Source organism: Dromaius novaehollandiae, chromosome 5 (assembly GCF_036370855.1).
Source record: "Dromaius novaehollandiae isolate bDroNov1 chromosome 5, bDroNov1.hap1, whole genome shotgun sequence".
Lineage (NCBI taxonomy): Eukaryota > Metazoa > Chordata > Aves > Casuariiformes > Dromaiidae > Dromaius > Dromaius novaehollandiae.
Window position 1 is genome coordinate 32,067,507 of NC_088102.1, and position 22,795 is coordinate 32,090,301.

At 36.4% G+C, this 22,795-nt stretch overlaps 1 protein-coding gene across 3 annotated transcripts in view; it reads left to right on the forward strand.

Moving 5' to 3' along the window:
• The window catches only part of PRKD1 (protein kinase D1), a 153,945-nt gene that overhangs the window by 92,112 nt on the left and 39,038 nt on the right, over nt 1–22,795 (forward strand). For 2 of the 3 annotated variants that reach the window (XM_064512402.1, XM_026100254.2), the window contains exons 3-5: nt 8,337–8,468; nt 9,161–9,321; nt 12,197–12,220. In XM_064512402.1, coding sequence (XP_064368472.1) covers nt 8,337–8,468; nt 9,161–9,321; nt 12,197–12,220 — 317 coding nt within the window. The remainder of the gene's footprint in view (nt 1–8,336; nt 8,469–9,160; nt 9,322–12,196; nt 12,221–22,795) is intronic. The other variant, XM_026100255.2, reaches the window with a different exon arrangement.

Genomic DNA, 22,795 nt, shown 5'->3' on the forward strand with positions numbered 1-22,795 from the left:
GTCCTAGTTTGTTTTTTTGGCTTCCCCTCTTCTTGAATCCAGTACACTCCTCTTACTCATTTCCTCTCCAAATGAAACAATTCCAGTCTTTTAACCTCTCCTTATATGGAAGTCTCTTCTATGCCTCCAGTAGTTTTTCTCATCCCTAGTTCATCTCTATTACTGTGCTGCTTTTAAAGCTGGTTTGACAGAAACTGAACACAAAATGTCAAGTGAGGACTATTGGTGTCACTGTTTCCTCATATTGTTTCAATCCCATTTATTTATGTGCATGGGTGAAATCTTGGGTGAAGTTAAGTCAGTAGCAACACTTGTGTTACCTTCAGTGGAGCAGTGACATTTAACATTTTACTTGGGTTTTTTTTTCCATCTTCGGATCTACTTGACCAGACACTGGAGATATCTCCCTGATCTGAATCTTTCTTGAATTGTTGTATTCTGTTTAAAAAATTAAAATTTTATAGCAATAATTCATTTATTTCTTCCCGGTTGTGTCATCTTGTGCTTTTCATGTGCAAATTGTCTTTTTACTTAGCATTGTTGGGTTCACTTCTCTCTTTTCTAATCTTATCTTAGAATGGATTAAACTGGGGATGAAAAATCACAATGGTTATATGCAGCTGGGCTTCTGTTCCTTGTCTCTGATGGTCCAGTGTCAAAGATTTGAGACCTAAAGAAAGATTTATTCACTTATTTTGCAGGCAGCCATTAAAGCATATTCTCAAGTCAGACTAGGACTTCACTGAAATTTAAGTACATGCTTATGTGCCTTTCTCAAATGAACTGTGGAATACATCTTTTGATATCATGTAAAAAAAAGTGCGTGTGTGTATGTGTGTGTGTATATATATATATATATATAATGAATATATATTTATGAATTCTCATTTTCCGAGACATCGAAACTGTTGCAAATCATTTATATTAAAGGAAGCTAAAAATACAGTTTAATGTATATAGGGTTTCCTTAGCCAGTACAAGATTTAATTTTTAACTCCATGAGTTTTTTACTTTTACCTATCAGCATTATCCACCATGTAACAAATCATTTTCTCTACCTTTTATGGAACAAATTTGAAGAAGTTATGCAAGTTAAACAGGTGCTACTAATTCTTTTGGGGGACGTCGTCTTTTTGAGGTGCATACTTCTGGCAGTGAGCATGTCATCCATTGTTTGATTTTTCAGAAGCCTTGGAAAAGAACTCAGAATTACAAAATAGTTAGTCAGAAGAAAGAAACGTGTAAAAGATTTGTGGTGTTTACTTCCTGATATTAATTTAGATCAGTATGAGCACAGAAAAGGAGAAAGAGTCTGTTTTTTAATTTGGATCTGTTCTTTACTGCTGGTGTTTATTTTGAACGCTGCCTCAGTGGCTTCAATAAAGTTGAGCAGTATTGCATTTTGTTTTCCAGTGCTAAATTATCATGTCTGAAGCGTAATTTTATGATTAACAGAACCTGAATCCATGAACTAACGTATTGCTGATTTTTCCCCAGAGTGAAAACAGGTAAATTCATAATGAAAGGATGCTGTGTGTGGATTTCAAATGAATGTAAAACCTACTGTGCTGTACAGTTAGTAGGTTTAAACCTGTCTAATCATTCTTAGATTAGCAGAAGTATCTTAAAACTGAACTTTAGAAATACAGAATGTAAAGATGAATCAAGCTTGCTGACTCATAAATATTAATCTTTTATTAAAACTCCCAATAAATTAAGCCTAAGCTAACACTGGGCAAATGACTCCAAATGGTTTACTAGCTTCTGAGTTTTATTGCTTAAATCCCACGTCACAGGTAAGACAGAGTAAACAACAACCCGTAGTGGATCGGGATATTGGGGTTTATTTAAGAGCCAGAAGGATTGCAGCTTTTACCCCAGTTGATATCTGACGCTCGCTCACCCGCTCCCCTCCCAGCCTCACGTTCGCTAGTTCTCGACCCGGCTGCCCGCAGGCAGCTCGCCGCTGGCCTGGAAAAGCGGGGCACGCTGTCGTGTTGGTTCGCGCCATGCAGCTGCTCGCGGTTCCCGGGCACAGGCGTTGCCAGCCGGGGACCCCCGCATGTGTCCCCACGCAGCTCCCCGTCGCCAGGAGCCCCCCACCTCCAGGCTCCTTCCTGCACACAGGGTCTTCACCACCTGCTTTCCAGGCCCCCTTCCTCCTTCTGAGACCGCTAGGGGAGCCCTTATGTTCAGCCTCCCCTTCTTTCCGAGCCTCCAAACCCCTGGTTTTCCCCAATCTCTAGCAGTCAATATGCAGAAGTGCAAGGCGTGATCAGCCTCCAAACTGGTGGCTGAGTCTCTGCCATGAGTTGGAGGATTCAGGAGGTGTCACCTCTGTTTGGTGGGGTGTTAGCAAACCTCACAAGCAGCCCATACTGGTTTAGCAAGCAAGCAGCAGGCTTCTGCTTGAAGAGTTCAGAAGTTCAGTTTTGGATAATCACTCCCCACCCCCCACATGCACTGAATCACCCGACGCCTGTTAGCATTCACAGTTTAAGCAATTTGTCACCTCCAGCACTGGGACAAAGCAATAATAAAGCAGGAAAAAACCTCTTGCTGGAACTGAAGGATTTTCCTGCAAGGAAAATTTAGAGTGCTGAAGTATTCACGTAAATGTCTAGAAAATTCAGTAGATATAAATTTTCCTTCTCCAAGTTTCCTTATTTCAGAGCAGAATAAGATTTAAAGAAACAGTGTGTTTGTCTTGCTTTTCGGAAGTTATAATTACTATGCACTTCACTAGATATATATCTATATGTATATATATATACACACACACACATACATACTGAAAGACATTTAAATGAGAAAAGTAAAATATGTACTATTGCATGTGTGTAGCAAGGTTATATAATCACTGCTGCAGGAGCTTCAAATCCAGTATTTTGGGTGGTTTCTTTTGATTTTAGCCTCCCTAAGACTGCATTACTGTTATTACTGCTAAAATCCTGGTATTTATTTAATATCCCATTTATTTGTAATAGAAATTAAAGAAAAGATTTAATAGGTCATTTCTAAAGTATTGTTTTACCTTATGCAGTAGAAACAATTGCTATTACAGGAGTGTGAACCATGATAACCCATTAAATAACTTGCAGGGCGACCAGATGGTTCAATGACAGCTTTAATGGAAAGGATGTCAATTATTCCTTTTGCCATTTGGGGTGGGGAGGAGGGAGGGAAGGGGAATAGCATAACAAAAGCTGAGCACAGAGAGAACAGTGCTCAGCAACAAAACACCTACCAGCTTCAGATGGAAGTGAATTTAGGACGCAGGAAGAGAGCCAAAGGCTCAAATCCCTAAGGCAAAACTGCTTGTAGGAGCTTTTAATTTCAGATTTGATTCCACAAAGGTATTGATATTTACTTTTTCAAAAAACAGGACCTTAATATAAAGATATATTAAGTTGTTATAAATCCATTATTTAAATTAAGTTAAAGTTAGTGCTTTTTCTAAGTTTAGTTGTGTTTTTGTGGCACTGTTCCTTCTGTTTGGAAATACCCAGTATATCCATACAAAACTCCTCACCAGTCTTCCAATTTAGCAAACTTTCTTTACTCAAGAAAGAATTTAAATACTTGCAGAACTTTAGGTTAGTGTTTAAGAAAATAAGAAAAAACTTAAATACCTACTTAAGTCTTTTGCTGGATTGAGGCTTACACCATTTGTATTTTACACATAACTCTTCTTTTAATACTTGCCTGATTACTTGTATGCTTCAAAAATAACCTCAGTAAGACTATTTTTATCTAGAAAAAAAAGGTTTGCTCCTCTAAAATTCACATATATGTTATAAAAATTCCTGACTGCAGTATCTGAGAGTCTTCTAGTAGTTTATTCTCTTATCTTTTTCCCTTGAGGGGAAACACATGCCCACTGACTATCTTGCTTTAGTATGATTTTGTTTTTATATTTGCTTTGTGCAAATTTAAACTAGAGAGGCAAGAACAAAGAAGTGCACCTTGCAGTTGCGTTGGAAGCTAATGGGGCAGGTTGTTTCAGTTGTGGTGCTTGTCTTTGAGAAAGTTGTCTCCCAGATACATAACCATAGTTTTTCATGCCTTATAGATGATTTTGTTGCGCAAAGAAGTGGAGGTATTGAACACAGTATTCTTCCTAAAGTTTTAGGTAGACATTGTGTTAAAAGGCCAGAATCAGAAATCTTGAATAGAAATGCTCGGGCTCTGAACCTCATTTGAAATGAGTACAGTGTAGAAAACTTGGTGATGCGTTCACAGCAGTCTGTATTGCTGAAGAGTTATGTTGTAGCGTGCCGTATGGTTGGTGTTCCCCAAATCCTGCAGACATGTCTAGATATATCGCAGTATAGACCAGGCAAGAAGAAAGCAAGATGTGAACCACCAACCCCCCCCCCCCCCCCCAAATGATTCCTGGATAGTTTCTAGGAGAACAGGACATGACAGAAAGTAACCCTTTCAGCTGCTTCTGTATGACACCATAGTGGAGAATCCAGGCTCCTAAGCTAGGGACTGAACAGTAAATGCTTGCATGTGTTTTCCATGCAGAGAGATTACAGCATGGCTGTAAACTCTTGAAAATGCTTTCTTTGCACCTCCTTCTCCAGTCCAACTTTGGTTTAGATTCAGTATGATTTTCATCCATAATTTGGTCTCATCCAATGGCTGGACCATCACAACAGGAGTAGTATTCATCTGTGGCAGGACAATAGAGGTTGCCTGACTCTGTGCTGTCTTTTCATCCTAGCGGCTGTGTGCTGCTGTTGTAAAGGTCCAGAAGAAGAGTTAATCGTTCTGGAACTCCGTGAATCGATCTATTGGGCTGGTGCTGTCCTAGGTCCTATGATCGATCTTCATATAAACAGGGAATTAAATAGGGAAGTGAATATGCCCGTATTTTGTTCTGATAGGTACAAATGAGGAATAATGACACATTTTTATATCTTAAATAACATCAAAAGATATTTTAAATTTTAATTGCTTGATCCTCCACTATATTATTCTGAGATTCAGTGGGAGTTGTTGAAATGCATCTTGGTGTAAGTTCCTGAATGTACACATAGAAAAACAGTCGACTAAGTCCTACACAAAGTAAATTTGCAAGAATTCAGTTAAATGTGTAAAATGCATTTTGAGGAGTTGTGTTTTGTAGCATACTAAAGACAACATTGACTTCACAGTGTCAGCATTGTCTTAACAGTGAACTTGACCACTTTACCCTGGAAAACACTAGGAAAATAATATAATAAAATAAGTTTTTTTATGTGATCTGAAGCCTTTGAGACTGAAAAAATACCTAGTCTGACATTGTTAAACCATTACAAAACATTTTAAGTCTGAATTGGGATATTCTAACCTGTTGAACTGTTTTATGAAGTCTTAATTTATTAATCAAGTAAGCTTTCTAACATAGTTTCTTAGGAAAACTAGGAACTGAATAATTATACCAAAAGAAAATGAAATCCAAAATTGTGTAAATTGTTAGGTAATTTGGATTGTGGTAATCAAAAAGGGGGGGTTAGATACCACTGATCATGGATTAATGGAGTCATTGGATCCTACTTTAGTGATGATATTCCAAGTACCTCTGATAAAAGATCCCTAGACTGGAAGCTGGTTGTGACTAGAAATAGCTAGTCATATCTTCCTGTGGACATTTTTAGAAAAGATTTTCCTAAGAGGTGCTGTTTCCTGCAGAGAATGTCCTCTTTTCATTAATACAAAAGGAATAAGCCAGGGTTTAAGGGTATTTGGACCTGTTAGGAATTTATTTGAACTAAACCACTAACAATTTTTTTTCTTAATTCCAAATTAGGGATATATTTCTGTTTAGTGACAAAGTATTTCTAGTAATGACTACACAGTCACTTCATTCTGACCAGTAACCATAAGCCAACAATTAAATTGAACCATGTGTTTAAATGGTAGTCTAGATGAGATTAAACATATGCATACATGCTTAATGTTTAACAACAAAGCAAGATTTGTAGGACGAAGTAATCTTTTTCATTAGACTGACTGTTCTATGATTAAGAGGCCTTACTTGTCTTCTGTCATTTTGTGTAATGTGAATGAAGTATCTTATTAATTCAGTTGTTCACAGATCTTACTGCCATACCATTGTCTGATTAATATACTGAACTTTGAGTTAAAGGTAAAGCCTGCAACTAAATCAATGCCTGCTGCTAAGAGGCATCTATCTAATCTGTATGAATTCTCTCATCGGTATTATTGCAGTACTCCTTACACACACATTATTGATTTTTTCAAATTTTTAATTAAATTCCTATTATTCTAAAAAGAACAAAAAAGATTTAATTAAAATATATTTTGAAAAGCGTTGTGGTACTGACTGTCTCTGTATACAGACACTTCCCAAATTCTTCTTAAAACACTAACAATTGTTTATTTTATAGTTTATACTAATGCCAAAGTAGCTCATTTATCTTATGCAACTGTTTCAATAGTTGCAAGCTCTCATCACCAAAAAGGTTTGATACTTCAAGAAATCAACCGTCTTCTAACCTTCTCTGCAGTTTTTTCATCTTTATTGATGACTGGGTGTATAATAAAAGGCTTTTTTTCAAACTGTAATATATATATTTTTTTAGAACTCCATTCCTTTTGATTATCACCAATTTGAGTGATACAGTTCACAGATACCAACACAGGCTGTTAAATAAGGAATATCAAATAGCCAGGTGGAATGGTCAATTTTTCTTTGCTTCTCTTAAAAAATGCATCTTCACTGGATGTATTCAGTGTATCTTACGTATGTCTACCTTCAGGTATAGTGAGTCAAGTCCGTGAAACAGTAAGTTGAAAATTTTCCAACATTTCATTGAACTCTGTAGTCTGCAATAAATGTTTTATGTGCTATACTGTATTGTGCTTTTGTTGGAAAATAGTCTCAGAGAAGTTATTTATCCTAATAATTTAAAGGGTGTTGTAATAAATCTGAATGAATGTAGCAACTTCATACCATCTTTTTGACAAATGAGTATTTAAAACAAGCTAAAGTGATAAGATTCCGTTGTAAATATTTTAGTATCCAGCAAGAATAAGTGTAGTGAAGTCAGCAGATTCTCCTAGTGTCAGACAGGATCAGGAACAGACATCACAAGAGCTATTTTGTGGTGCAGTGAAGATGAGAGAGTAAAAGGGTGGCCATTAAGACAAACGCTGAACCTTAAAACTCTGTGGTAGGGTGTCACCTACTTTTTGGGTAACTTGCAGCCATGGTTTAACTCAACCCTTACATGCTGTGGTGTTTTGGGAGAGATTTGTCAATCATACCACTAGCTCACGTACTTCAGCAGAATCATTCACAATAGAGTTTTAGAGATATTTAGAGAATTTTCCTCTTTTTTCAGCTATTTTTCATACAGAATTTTGGTGCCCTTTGGTTTGCTGGCTGTGTGCTTCAGTCCTCCTCCCTCTCAGGATTGAGGACTTCATCTCATTTAATTTTAGTTGTCTTAATTATACTAGTAATTCAGGCTGTCTTTATATTCAGTGAAGGAATAGTTCTCTCCAGAGGCTTGGACTGTCAAAATATATTCTCTCCTATTCTCTTCATTGATGAATCCTATCCTTAGTCCCCTTTCATGTTGTCCCTTTTATTCTACTCCTTTTGACTTTATACCCCCTCACTTCCTTCTCCTATATGTCCCTACTGTCTTCACCCTACATTTAATTCAGGCCCTTACCGTAAAAAAAGAAAAAAAAAGTTACTACTAAGACTGTCGCATTCTCTTTTTTTACTCCACTTGTGTGTCTGATTGATTTGTTGCCCAAGGTTGCCTTCTCTCTATTTATTTGACAGTTCTCTGGGGTTGGGCTGTTTCTGTGTTTGTGTCTGTGTACATTTGTGTACAGTGCCAGTCCAGGCATGGTCCTATCTTTGATTAAATTGGAGGTGCTATCTCATCAATAACAGATAATGTAAATTACAAGCTTATGGATGAATTACGAACAAAGGCATCAGTTGCTTGAGAGAGGGCATATAATTCATGCAGTGTCATGAGATGATTAGCTTTGTTTTGAGTTTATTTAAAAGAAAATTGTGCAGGTATGCTGCAAATTTTTAAAAGCAGTTTTATTTTTTTCTAATGGTGTTGTAGTATGGTGGAATATCATGAGAGTTTTATGTTTAAAATGCAGTACAACAACCTATACACACTTGAAAGTTCATCATGTCCTTTTACAGCATATTCTGCATGAATAAAGAGGAAAATCAGAATAATAATTACGAAAGGGTGTTTTGTTTTGTTTTGTGATCAAATACCACAAAAATGGAGGATATTAGCTATGTTATTAATTTTCTTCTGTTTGGAATGATCTTGTTGTTACAGCTTCTGCTACATTTGAAGATTTTCAGATCCGTCCGCATGCTCTTTTTGTTCATTCTTATCGAGCACCAGCCTTTTGTGACCATTGTGGAGAAATGCTGTGGGGACTGGTGCGGCAGGGACTCAAATGTGAAGGTAAGTGGCAGTGAGATGGCCTTTTCAAGCTCAGAAAGAGACTGGACTGTTCCATTTGTGCGTGTTGTCTATGATTCTGCTTTTGAATTGCTTAGGCACGAGAAGAATTTTACAGTAGGTAGAAACAGTAAGAACTCACTAACTAAACAATTAGTTGATTAAGGATTTGACTGCTTTGAGACCTCCTAGTTGTTGCTCCATAATTTGAAGCATAAAAAAATTAGTCTATGTGTATTTTTAAGGAGGGGTTATTTACACTTCTCTTATCCAGAGCCTATACCCTATATCTAATTTTATATCAGTTAAATTAAATTGAAATTGCCATAGGAGGTTGTACTAGCTATCTTCTTTTCTCCTTTTGCCACAGCTGTTTTGACTCCTGCCACACCATGTGTCCATTTTCAGTAGCAGACTTCTCTTTTCCCTCCCACATGCTGACCACAGAACTCTCTTGTGCTTTTAGAACACAGATTTTTGGAGAATCCAAGAATAAAAAATGGCTATAGGTATAACTTTCCAAAGTGCATAACATTATCTCCCTAAAAACCTGTAGAATTTAGGAGCTAAGCAGCAGAGTTGAGGAATAAAATTGCAGCAAAACTAAGGGTGTCATTTTTGTTCACTGGAAAAATGTTCTTTGCTTTTTTCCTGTAATGAACTGTAATCAGATGGTTTTAAATTTCTCTTTTCAGGATGTGGTCTAAATTACCATAAGAGATGTGCATTTAAAATCCCTAACAACTGCAGTGGTGTACGTAAAAGGCGCCTGTCAAACGTTTCCTTAACAGGACTCAGCACTGTCCGGACAGTTTCTGCAGAGCCCTCACCTAGCACGCCAGATGAAGCTCTTCTGGTATGGAATTCCCTAGTTATAAAGGCAGTGGATGCTGCTGTTGAGAAACAATGACATTTAATGCTATAGGATCTGATTTTGCCTGTTACAGACTACAGATGAGGCTGGTATGTAAATTATAAAGCTTTGTAGTGAGAAACAGCATCTAAATGTAACATGGAGGTCAGTAGCTAAAGGTATGCATGAGAAATTGTCACTTCTGATGGTCCCAGGATTCTTCTCCCTTTGTGAAGAATTAGGTTATTTTGAAGGTCCAAAATTGCCACCCATGCTAATGGGTGCTGCATCTTGTTGGAGGATGTCTTTTCGGGAACTGAAATTTGAATTTCTTCTATGTCAGACCATTACATGCATTGGTTCATGATATAGCAAAGAAATGACCTCAGGAGAACACTGTGAGCCAAATTCCACTGTATCAGATTCCACATTACAGTTAATTATTTTGAGCCTGTATATTTAGAATATTTCTTGAGAATGTTTTGGGTTCTTTGTGTTCAGAAGGAAGTAAGAGGAATCACCACTATTTCCTTAAACTAATCTTTGTGGCAAATGTCTCATATGTGTATATCTGTATGTAAGCGTGCATATATATAGATGTACAGTGTACACACATGTGCATTGTATATACTCTTATATAGTATATGCAGTTTTCCATCCTGAGAACAGGTCTTCTGAGAACACAGTTTATCAACTGGAATAAGTTAGATTTGTGTGTATTTTTTTAATCTTTGGAATATTTGTTCCTTTTAATACTTGTGGCCATAATATACTTGAATAGTTAAGAATTTCTGCTGTGTGTGCAGAAATGAATACACCCCTAAGTGAAAGTTTTGAAAACTTTAAGGTATAAAAGAGAGGAAAGAATTTGTAAGCATACACAACAATTATTATCTTGTTTTCCTCTCAATTATAATATTACACTTATTAAACTTGACATACTAAAAGGACAGTATTGCAAATGATGCAGACCTGGTGTTACGTGCGGTACCATCTATGAACCATAATTATGTACTTATGCTACTGATTATCATTAACCTAAAGCTACTTGGAAATTAAGGTTAACATTATGCATCTGTATTTTTAATTGAAAAACTGCATAAATGGAGTGCTTAAGTTCTGCAAAAAGCATAGAAACGAATCTGCATAGATTATTCATAATTCTCAGAAGTTTGTTTTGCAAATGCTGACTTATTCAGGCCAATACAAAATAAAATTATGAGGAGGCCTGGCCTTCGTTCTGAATTGTTTCTTGCACTGTGGTTAAAAATGTCATATGGCTGAGAGCCTTTATATATTCTGTATAAATCGACACTGCATGCTGTACAGTTTCAAGATAACAAGATATTTTCAGTTTGAAAACCTTTTTGACTGTAAGACTCTGTTGGTAGCTGATATATTCTTTATATTAAATACATGTTTTGCAAAGACACATATTTTAAGTCTTTTGCAAATATTAAAATTATCAGTGGGAGTTTTCCAGTGAAGAAATACAGTAAGTTTCGTACATACTGCAGGCTATACCCCTCTAAGAAGTCATAATCATCACTGTACCCAAGCTGATGATTCAGAACATCACGCGTGTGTGCATACGCACACACATGCACACACATGCTAGTGCGCACGTGCACACACAGAGAGAAAGAAAATATGTTTACAGAAAGTCACAGGCTTAAGCCTAGAGAAATTAAACAGATAGCATTCAAATTTCACCTATTTCTGGAAATCCTGGTATCATTTACCAAATTTTCAGAAGTGATCTCAGATATGGCTTCTACCTGTTTTCTGTTTTGTTTTTTTTTGCATTGAATAGTTTTCTTTTTTTTTTTCCTCTTTTTTTCTTTTTTAAGTGTGTGTAAGCTTTGTCAGGTCTCATATATCGAATCTGTCCTTTGGACTCCATTCTTCTGCAGTGCTCACGAGATAAGTTTTATTGCAGTTTATACTGGGGTATCAGTCAAAGCATGCACTTTGGAATGTGTTTCATTCTTCTAGCATCTGTGTGAATATACTAAAAGACATCATCCTTGTCCACAAAACTGCATCATTCATTATTATTGTTTTTATTGGCATGGCACTTTACTGAGTCACTGATAACAGAACATAACTGCTGCGTGGGGTCACTGAATTAAATCAGAGATCTGCCACTTATTCAAATATGACTAAAATAAATGGTTTTTTTTAACCTCTATTTACTGTGTAGAGGCAGAGCAGTTGAGAAAGAATGAGTTCTTGGAGAAGTTTCATAGATGGAATTGTTAACAGAGTTAAGATTTCAGAATCTTTATTGTTGATGACGTGTATACCAGAAAGAAGCCAACTTTAGCTTGCAGTGTTAAATTTTGCTTGCAAGTCTGGCTGCTGGAAAAAGAGAATATCTTTCTACTTATGAAGTTACAAGATTTGAAAAATCTTTGAGACAGGATAATGTGGAATCCTGCAAATGGTACTTTAATTATCCTTTCGTAGGTGACTACTGCATACAGACATAGCTTCAGTTTGATATAAATATGTCTGCATTAGCCAATAAAGTATTTCATTTGAGCTGAATATTGACTGGGGACTATATTTAAAGGCAGCTTTAAAAATCTTGATCCAAAGAATAAAATATCTTTTTTTTTCTGCTTAACTTCTTAGTAGTATATAACTCATCAAAGAGAAATGCTAAAAATATGAAATTCTAGGAGGATGCTAGGTAATCCAGATTTCTACCTTTCATCACTCAAATGCAAATCTTTTACATTCTATTCTATAACATAGAATGAAATTATGAAATAATAGCACATTCATGCTTGCTTCCAAAGTAACATTATTTTCTGTCTTTTTTTTCCCTTATTTCTTTGTTCTGTTTTTTCTTCTTTCCAACTTCCTGTCTCAGTCTCCTGTCAGCCCTGGCTGTGAGGTATGTACTAAATTTACTCCACTGTCCATCATACTGTCATGAACATCCTCTTTTGTTGATTATCAGTTAGCATCAATACAAAAAAATGCAGGAATTTATTTGGATTCGTATTTTATGATCTTAAGAACTCAAGGGCATTTGTTTTATTTTTCCTTTAGAAAGAGTATATCTGGTGTGTAACTGCAAACGAAGTCCCGATTCCAAAGTAAGGGTCATAATTCTGCCTATATTAAACAGTAAAATTAGCTAAAGCCCTTTAAATTTAAAATGTTTTGATATAGAAGTAGCACTTTAATTTCTTAGGCATGGTAGATGTCATTGCTTTGACCGTTGTCCTTTTTTATTGGTGCTAATACACCAATAAAATGGGGGAGAATTTCAACTTCACTTTTAGAACCTTGGGAATTTGCTGTAGTAGTACAGAATATAAACATTTTATTTTAAGCTGAACAAGTCTGACCTTTCAGCACTTACTAGCAATAAACTTATAATATCATAATGCAGTGCAGTAGTTATTTTTCAGAATACAGTTGCATTCAGTAAAATTAGTCGAGGATTCTATAATTCTTTTGAAGTAAAAAAAACACGAAAGATCAGCGTACAACTAAGTTATAACTATGAAGAGTATCAAATCTACCTTAAAGAGAAAACCATGTTTCTATTTTTCTTGTAATGGATACTACATGTCAAAGGTTGTTCTCTTTGGCTTTCAGTATGGTTTTTTTGAAGAAGTTTGTTCGGTGTTATAAGTTGCAGAAGTTTTTGAAGCTGTGAAATCCTGGCATCTTTCCCTTGCAGCATATATTTGATATGCAGCCAGAGAAAAGGAGCAGGCTTTGAAAATATTTTCCATTTTAGAAATACTGCATACTTAATCTGAGGAATAGTGTGTCATGCTGAACTGAAGATTATCATGGCCAAATATCGATTTTTTTAAAAGAAATAACTTTATTTATTCCTACATGTGTTCTTATTATAATGTACCTAAGCAACATACCCTAGAAGTATTATTTCACAGAATGCCCTTAAAACAATAGAAGCAAACATATATAGAATAGAGTCTGGTAATATTGAACTAAGCTTTATTCTAAGTATGTGCTGTCTGAAAAATGATGAATCCATCATTCCAGACAGTGATGGATTACATTAAATTAATAGTTACTTAAAGTAGTCTTCAAAAAAAACATAGGTATGATTTGGAGGAAAAACAAAATGATGTTTCTTTTGTAAAAACAGAAAAAAATTTACAGTCAATTTTTTACTTTAAAATACATTATTATGACACAACACCATTTTATTTCTATGTTATAAATATTTTCATTACTTGGGTAAGTTTTATTCATTCTTCCAGAAGTGGTGAATGTTGGTGCATTAAGTTAATTTTATAAACACATTGGCAATGATTTCTCAGAAAAAGCCTAACTGAGTTTTGCATTTAAAAATGAATGCTGTGTCTTACTGGGTACAGGTAAGTGGAGTATTACATAGTTATCTACATATTATGCTTTTTGATATAGAATTAGTAATTAATTTTTACAGAATAATTTACTTCATTTTATTTAGAAAGGCCATTTAGATATTACTAACAGAATATGAAACATTAGCTGTTGACTGCCTCTGTAAATTCACTATATGCAGAGTTGGCTTGAGGCTTCTTAGCTGTATGGGGAAAAGTGATTTTGCAGAACTAGGACAGAAGAGTCTCTGGGAGGGAATTGTTTTAAGTTCTGGATGGCTCTTTCCTCTTTCTTCCCTCCTACCCAGCCCTTAGTATAGTCACTCTTTTCTCTCACTCATCTGAAATAGAGAATCCTGATTTCCATTGACTAAGAAATTCACACTCCATGAAGCCTTCTTTTTCCATGGGCAGATAGAAGAAAACACATCTCCTTTTCCCAGTTCCAGTCCTTCTGGAGCTCATATGCCTCCTGGACTCATTGGACTGGAAAGAAAGAGCCCTGAGGGAAGGTTTAAAGAAGGATGTTGCAACTGAGAGCAGCTTTGTCTGTGTCTTAAGCCAACTTCAGTTGCAGAGGAGTCCTCCTCTAATAGGTACATTCAAGTTCATTAGAGTGAAGTTCCTCAGGGACAAAATTAATATTTCTTCTTGAGGATGGACACTCCAGTTAACTCTAAATTAATACCACTCATAGTTATTTTCTCTTCCTGTCATCTCCTAGTTAGCCACACATGCTCCACTGAGGTACATGCACATTCCTGTCTGAGCTATGATCATTATTTTTTCAGTGTCCTCATTTGTTTAATAAAAATCCCTATGCTATTTTGGGGAGTGCTACTTGGAGTTTTTTGTAGCCCAAAATCAAGATGTTATTAAAGTCGTTCATTAAAGTTTAAAATATATCCTGTGAACTAAATCAATCTCGAATAAAGCTTAAAGTAATTATTTCTGGGCCAGATTCACCACTATGTTCTAGCTTCATCACACTGAATAGATCAAGAATCAAGAACTCAAAGTGAACCTGCCATTGAAAGTTAAATATTAAAATATGACTTTAAGTTAATTCTACAAATACCATTATTTAGTTAACTTGTTTTTGTACAATTATTTAAAATATTAATACTTATTAAAAGTAAAGAAGAACCAAACAAAAAATATTAGAAGTGTAGTTTCTTTTGTCCTTAAGGCATTACCAATCTATGAAAATCAAAGTTAAGCTGAACCCTGAATTAAAATGTTGTGGGATGCAGAAGGTAAACTTGGAAATGGCCTACATTACGTGTTGCTGTGCCTAAAGTAGTGGTAGTCCATGTAGGTGTCACGATCTAAATACTACAGGATTTCTTGCCACAGTAGTGGTAGTTTAGCAACATAAATAGGCCTTGCGGAAGTGATCACATCCATACAAAGACACTTTATAGTATGTTTTAAGTAATAAAATGTGACTGTTGCAATGTAGGAACACTGTACAGAGATTTTTTTTTTTTTTAGCTTATTTTTTTCAATAGTATTTTCAACTGTAGTAAGGAAACATTAGGGTAGCTGTGCTCCTATTTACAGACTAAATTCATACCTTGGTTCAAACATACCTTAATCTGCCTGAAGCTAGTTCTGCTAGATTCATGAACTTCATGTTTTATGAACTGATGAACTTTCATGATGATAAAAAAGCCCATGAAACTGGGAAAGTTCTGATACTTACCCTGATGTGCACTGTCTGTTTATTATATATTTCCCTTTTAATGTCAATTTTTTTTCCTTTTTTGAGTATATCAAAGCTCATGAAAAGCTGTATGCAGCTGAAGTTTACAACCTGTATTACATATGCTCTATGATAATAAGATAACCACAATGCTCAGTGGTTTTCCTTTATTTTTAATGATTAGTCATGAGTTACTAGCTTTGTGTTTAAAAAAATTACAATGTTTCACTATACTGTCTAACTTCCTAGAAATGCTTCATTTTATTATTTTTAGTTCATAAAAATCCCAAATTACATTAAATCAGAAAGCATTGCTGTTTAAAGTGTAAAATACTATTGCTATGGACTGCATTTCAGCTTATAATGGAATGTAGTTATTTCACTCTTGTTTAAATCGAAACAGGAATGTAGCCTGTTGCTAGTCTTCAGAACTAAAAGCTCTGACATAGTTTGTTACTACTGACAAAGATGTGAATTTTTTAAAAATTGCACAGGAATGGTATGAACGCAGCGATTAAAACTATATTAAAGCTTCTTAGCTCTCAGTGCCCAAATACAGTTGCTTCAGAAGTTCGTCACAGCTAGATGAGATCAAAATGATGATTGAGACAATTACTTTAAGTTAAAAGGTGTATATTTAGGGAAGTATTAGATATTACATCAGTTTTTGCACCTAATCTTTGCCAAATATGCAAGAAGAGAGCTAGAAGAGAAAATGGTAAACAACTTAAGATCTGCATTTCCTGCAATTTTATGTGTGTTATGTGTGGTGATGTTTTTTGAATGCAACTTCTCGGTGAACCCTGATCCTCTGAAAAGGTTTTATCAGTATTTGGTTCTTCAGCTTGGAAGAGAAGAGAGGCTTAAGTTATTCTTGTCCTCAGGTAATTACCAAGTATACTTAGATTCTCCATTTTATTCATAAGAGAGACATTCAAATCTTGGGATAGCTCTGAACTCTTAAAGCTCTAGTGAAGCTTTGCCTGTCTCCCCCTCCTCCTCTGCTGGCAGCTCACCAGTTGCTGGGAGTAGATCCAGCTGCTGAATACACTAAGTGCTTTAAGCCCAAAGAAGCTGAGAAGGGTCCTACTTCTGAGAGCTTGAGCTAATAGTTATCAGCCTACAATCCTTCACATAAGTCTCCACGGCTTAAACTGAGATCTCTTAGGTGCTGTGGTACTGTGGCAGTAGGAATTCTTTAGGAGTGCGTGCTATGCCTAAGCAAACATACACTCAAAGCTGTTTTTGTAGTTTCTGGGTACTAACACAAGTGTTTGCGCATATCTTAAAAAACCCTGCAGCACACATTTTACTTTCCTAACGTCTCCTTCACGTTGGCACTGGGTCTTCTGAAATGGTAAAAGAACTTAGTGTTTGTATTCTGAATGAGCCTTCAAAGCGATCGGTTTTCTGTACTTGTTCAGTGATGCTTTCCCTTCTAATATGTAACTTTAATTTTCTGCACTGATAACACCCTAATGCCCCACAACTCCATCCCGGCAGCCAAGCCTCATCCAGCTGGTTTCTCTAGACCGCAGTTGTCCATTACAAATCTTTTTTCAAACTAGTGGCTATTCGTTAAGCAAAGAAGGCTGCTGATTATCCCTGGTTTGTTTAGGATGCTATGGAGATAATGCTGGTCGAATGGGACACATTTACACAGACAATGAAAAAAATGGTAGTATTCTTACTGGATAGTGTGAACCATAATTATATGAAGATTCCCTGAAGTGTTTGATCTTGTATTATCTCTTGGCTACACTGCTTTTGTATCATGGTATGTGCCGTTTTTTGTTATTAGTTCTATACACTAGGCACAACTGAGCTGCTGAGCCTTGCTTATAGTGTGGGCATTCTAGTAGTGCAAGATACTTACATTAACATTATTCATTACTTAAGATTATTATACTTCGAATTATGTAACACGATAGAAGATCAAACTAAACCTAATATTGTTGAAAAAATTGTGTCTGTGAGATGCAGAAAAAAAGCTTCATTTTACATAAATCCTAATATGCCTGCAGTCACTAGCTCCTTTGCCAACAAAGTGCTTTTGTTCTGGGAAATCTCTGACTCTGTCTGAGAAGTTAATGTAGTCACATAACTACTGCTGAAAGCCAGTAATTGTTTCTTGTTACTTTACAAAATAAAGCAGGTTACAGACTGAGCATTCAAACCACTGTTTGCTGGCATTGATGTCTGAGCCGGAGGTGCAGGGTACACAAAAATTTCCATCTGTGGATAGTTTAATGTTAACAGATTGTACTGAAGTCAGTTCTTTGATGTGCTCTTTTAAGTGTTTTTTCAGACCATAGCTATCCTTACTATGATGCTTGCAGGATTAAATCACACACTTGTCTTAAAGAGAAGAGTGTGAGAAGCCTTAAAAGTCAACATACTTGATTCAGTTTTAAGTGTGGTATTTCATTATATTTAATTGAAAATTTGTTTTCCTGACTACATTAAGTTACAGTCGCATCATTTAGTTTGTAAAAGAAAGTTAACATTTGTATTGCAGAAAAAACATGGTAGTTCCTGTGGTGGCATAGATATATAACACCTCATTTGACAGTAGGTTCCTGTGAAAAATGTGTACATGAACATATTAAGGCTTTATCGTCTGCCTTCAGGATAGGAAAGAAACACATGTTTCAGTAAGTATGCAGCACTGAAAATGAAACATCATGTGGCTAGATTTTTTTTTTTATATACATCATTATTCTCAATTCTCCAAGTAAATAAACTAGCTCATGGTGGTTTGTTTCTTTTGTTTCGGCAAACACTTCAAAAATGTAGAAATACCTGTTCATTTTTTGACTGGATAACTCAGTGTAATGTACAGGAATAATTTCACAATACATTTTATATATTAAGCCTGCAAAAAATCAGCACTTCTTTGTGAGCAGTTTTGGAAAAAATGTATATTTAGGAAAGTATGGGATGTACAGCCTGTACTATTTTGGGTGAAATTTACTGACTTGAATGTGTTTCTGGAAGCATAGTTTGAAATAAGATGATCAAATGTCAAAAATAAAGTTTGTCGTTTCTGACTCCTCTAGGATGCAAAGCTTTCCAGTAACATTTGTCAGAGTCCCTGGGAGATTTTCAGTGGGATTATTGAAACCTATTAAAATGAGTCAGGGAAACACCAGTCTGTTTTATACTTCAGGCTAGTCTGTGTAGTTGGATTGGAGAGCTGCTCCTGTCTTTGTTCCCAAAAGGCCAAGTCTCCATGCAGTCAGTCAGCTTATATTGCTTCCCATTAGTCCCTTCAGCACCTCCCGAAAGTTTCTTTGCTTTCTGTGCCTGGGAGGGATGGAAGTGGTGGTGCTGGAAGACGGTCAACCTCACCCAGGCAAGAGAATGGCTGAATCAATCCACTGGCAGAGAATGAGTATTTATTCAAGTTTCTTGAAGAGGATTTGGACAACGGAAAAAGGCAGGAAGGATCTCCTGCTTGAGGGATTTTTACCTTTGGGTAGCAACCATTTGGAGGACTGTCTCCTTCCTGCACTGACAAGATTCTGTACAGTGGCTTCGTGCTTCTGCCTACTAGAGACAAGTAGGTGTGTTCTGGCGTAGCTTTTACCAAAGCCCGCCAAAAGAAGCATAGAGGAGCTTTGATACAGTCCTACCAATGGAGGAAATTGCACAAGAATGAGAGGCAAGACATCAGCGAATAAAAACAAGCGATAAGCAGAATGGCTCATGTTGGAGAAAAGTTTGGCATCTCTCCTTTCCCAGAGGGGAAAAAAAAAGATTTTTGAAAAAAATAAGCCAAAACTATAGTTTGTTTGATATTCTTATTATTTAAGGCATGACTGAATTGAAGTCTCAGAGTGTGAGCAGTTTCCCTGGCTGGGTTGGACATCCATGTAGTTAAATATCTGCACATGCTTTGTGTTTGTTAGTCACTTGGAAAATTATATTCTGAGCTGTTAAAATGTAGAATACCTTGCTAGGATGATTGTTATAAAGGACTGTTTAGTGTTTGGAGCAGTGCAGGCTGTTAGTTTCCATGGTGTAATCCAATTAAGCAATCATTTCCTGGGAAGCTTCCAGATTTGCTGAGTCAGTGGTCTGGCTGACTACCAGGAAAAACTAATCTATCTTTCTAACAAACCAGGCACACCAGCTGAAGAAGGTGCTTTGTGGAAGGGATTCTTGCTTTTATAGTGAAAATAGGATAATTCCCTTTTCTTTCAGGTACTTTAAATTGTTACAGACAATTGCTGATCATCATCAGTAGAATGAGTTGGTTTGCGTTATGGTCAAATGCAAAATACTGTTGGTAGGAAAGAGCAGTCCTTCGTATTTTTGCTCTATTGGACCTCTTTCCAAAGAAGTCCTGACTTCTCACCTTCCTGTTGTGTTCTTATCTGCCTTATGCTGAGAGTACTGGAAATTAAAGTTGAGAGATATTGACAGTTAGGAATTTTGTGTAGCATTGGGAGGAGAAGCCATTGTTGACAACACTGAGTTAATCCTCCTCCTAATCAGTTGATCACTGGTGGGGCGGCCTCTCTGGCTGCTGCTGCCATGTTTGTTCTCACTCAGCTTACCTTCCCTTACTACTTACTGGAGTGAGAGAAAGCAGATGGTAACGTTGCCTCAGGCCGGAGGAGAGGAAGAGTGGGAGTCCGTCATGTCAGGCCTGGGCATGCAGGAGGGAGAGCAGATCCATGCCTGTCGTTGTCTTTTCTAGTGCGGGAGAAGGTGACGTTCCACTTTACCACTTACTTGATCTGAAGATACTGTGAATTAAGAATTGCTAGTGTGTTGCACAGTGTACTATACTGCTATTCTGCAGTCCAGTGACTGCAGAATGACAAAGAAAAGCTGAAATATCTTTTTTCTGTAAATAGGACTGTGAATAGAAAAAGCCGACGGTGATGTTCTACAGATAATTTGTTTGAGTGATCTTAGGCCTACCTATTTTTTTTCACTTATTTGGAGGTAAAGGTGATGAGATTGTTGTTTGTTATTGAGCTTGTTATGCATTCTCTGTATATTATTTTTAACAGAAATGTCAGCAGCATTTTGAATATTAAAATTATGCTAATAAAATTAAGATAGGGACCAGTCTAGAAGACTGACTTTCTACATTAGGCCTTCCAATAGTCTACCTTTGTTTTGCATCCACTACAGGTTGAACTGTAGAGAACACATAAATTACTAGCAAAAATGTAATTAATCACCTATTCCCTTACATTTCACAGCAGCCATGTGAAGTATGACTTGAAGTAAATCTCAGAGATTACTACCTTTGCTATGACTGGGGCAAATTTACAAGAAACACAAGTTTAATAACCAAAAGTACAAAAGCTCTATTAATGGTAACTTGGTGTCTGACTAAGGCTGATGCCATGATGCACGACTGCTGCAGAGCTGTCTTTCAGTAAGGATTCATCCTTGATCAGAGTCAATGTATAGTGCGTAGAATTCACCTTTTGTCCTATTTGACATTTTCTCAGAACAATCTGGAAGCCTATACTAGCACATCAAAACTGAAAACCTCTCCATCAAACTGAAAAAGGAAACAAATATAGCAAATAGTTTGTCCCAACCCCATACCCCCACCTGAGATTTGATCAGACTTCTAGGCAGCCCATCTCAGTGGTCAGAGCCACTGTTGTAGAGAAGTCTCTGTCTGTCTGTCTGTCTCTCTTTCTCTCTCTTTCTCTCTCAAAAGTGCCTAAGAGGAGTCTCAGTACATTTGAGCAACACTACTGAAGTTTATAAACCTGCAAGGCATTCAGTGAGAAAAACTGCCAGACCAGCTTGTTAGAATCGTTTGAGCATGAGGTAACTAGATGTAAGTTATTTGGAGTTTTATAAAGCTTTTAGCAGTGTTTAGTTGCCAAATAAGTATTGATTTGGCAATAATTTGGAAAACGAGGGCAAAGAATGACAATACAAAGCAGATTTACTTTAGGTAAATATTAGGAAGGGCTCTAAGAGACAACATGATGTTAGGAGACAGTTGGATCATTCATACTTTAGACAAGAATAAGCTTATCAAGAGAGAGCTCTAGTTGCAGTGACATAATGAAAACAAACTGAATATTACTGTTTCCCCTTAGAAATGCCTACTCTGTTCCATCTGTCCTTTTCAATTAAAGTACATTTTAAAAGAGTAGTGTCACTACATGTGAAAAGTCCCCAAAATGTCCATTTTCAAGATGAAGATAGCAATGTATTGTGACTAATGCCTTAGAGATGACAGATTAGAGTTAAGGCAAACCTTTAAAAAATTACTGTCTTTGGAAAGAAAATGCCTATATCAAAATGTAATATGTCATATATAGCTGTTTTTATCCTGTGCCATAAGCAATAGATTCAGAGCTGAATATCTAACTGTAGTACAGGCCTGAAGGATGAATGACTGGTGTAAAGCATTGCATTAATATTCAAATAGTATCAGTCTGGACAAAAATTGTCCCTATCCTCCATACAAGAGAAGACTGAGAGGGTTGAGCCAGTTTTTCTGGCTCCTTCTCTGAGCTTTGTCTCTTCCCCAAGTGCTGGGTTGTGCTGGTTGTGTTGTTTGCAGGTAGTTGGCCCAAGTGGAGTTTGTGCTGCATATGTTGGTCCATTCTTCCCTTCTCACTGGGCTTCCACCCTCCCATCCAAAGCCCTGTTCATGTTGGCTTCATGAGACCTAATACAGTCTACCTTGGAAATATTAAACAAGCAGTGTAACTAATTGAAAGATACCAAATAAATATAATCCTAAACTGAGAGGGTTTTTTCATTTGTGTAACTAACTGCTTTATGGAGCACAAAGAGCTAAAATTCAGGAAGTAAATACTTCATATCAAAGTCCTTACCTGTACCTTTTCCAATATCATTTGTGATAAAGAAAAGATAGATGCTTTCTTTTGCCACGCTTGTTTCAACCTAGTTCATTTATGGTGATCACACATAACTGGATTGTTTGACAGGAGCGCATTTTGGTTTGACAGGAGTGCATTTATAAAATAAATAAGCATGTGATGTTGGGATCGTTGTCAATTAGCAGGGTAGCTCTCATGTTCGGCAATCCTATCGCATATGCTTCTCTGGAAAGACAGATAGTTCTGCAGTATAATCAAAAGAAAACTTTTGCTGTTCACAGTAAGAAAACTCTGGTTTTCAGAAGCAAGAAATTTATTTTTTTGGTTGGCGAATACCCTGAGACAGCAAAGCCTAGAATTGCTTAAGTTCTTCTACCATCAAAGGGACTTTCAAATGCCATTTGACTCCAAGAGTCTCAGACAGAGTTTGTAGAAATGTATTTTTATGTTTTGATCACCAGGAAATAATAATAATCACTCATCTCAGAGGGAGCATTTGCTATAGCATCATTAGTTTGAAACAAAACAGCCTATCAAGTTAGGCTAATCTGAAGCTTCAGCTTCACTAGAGAATGAAT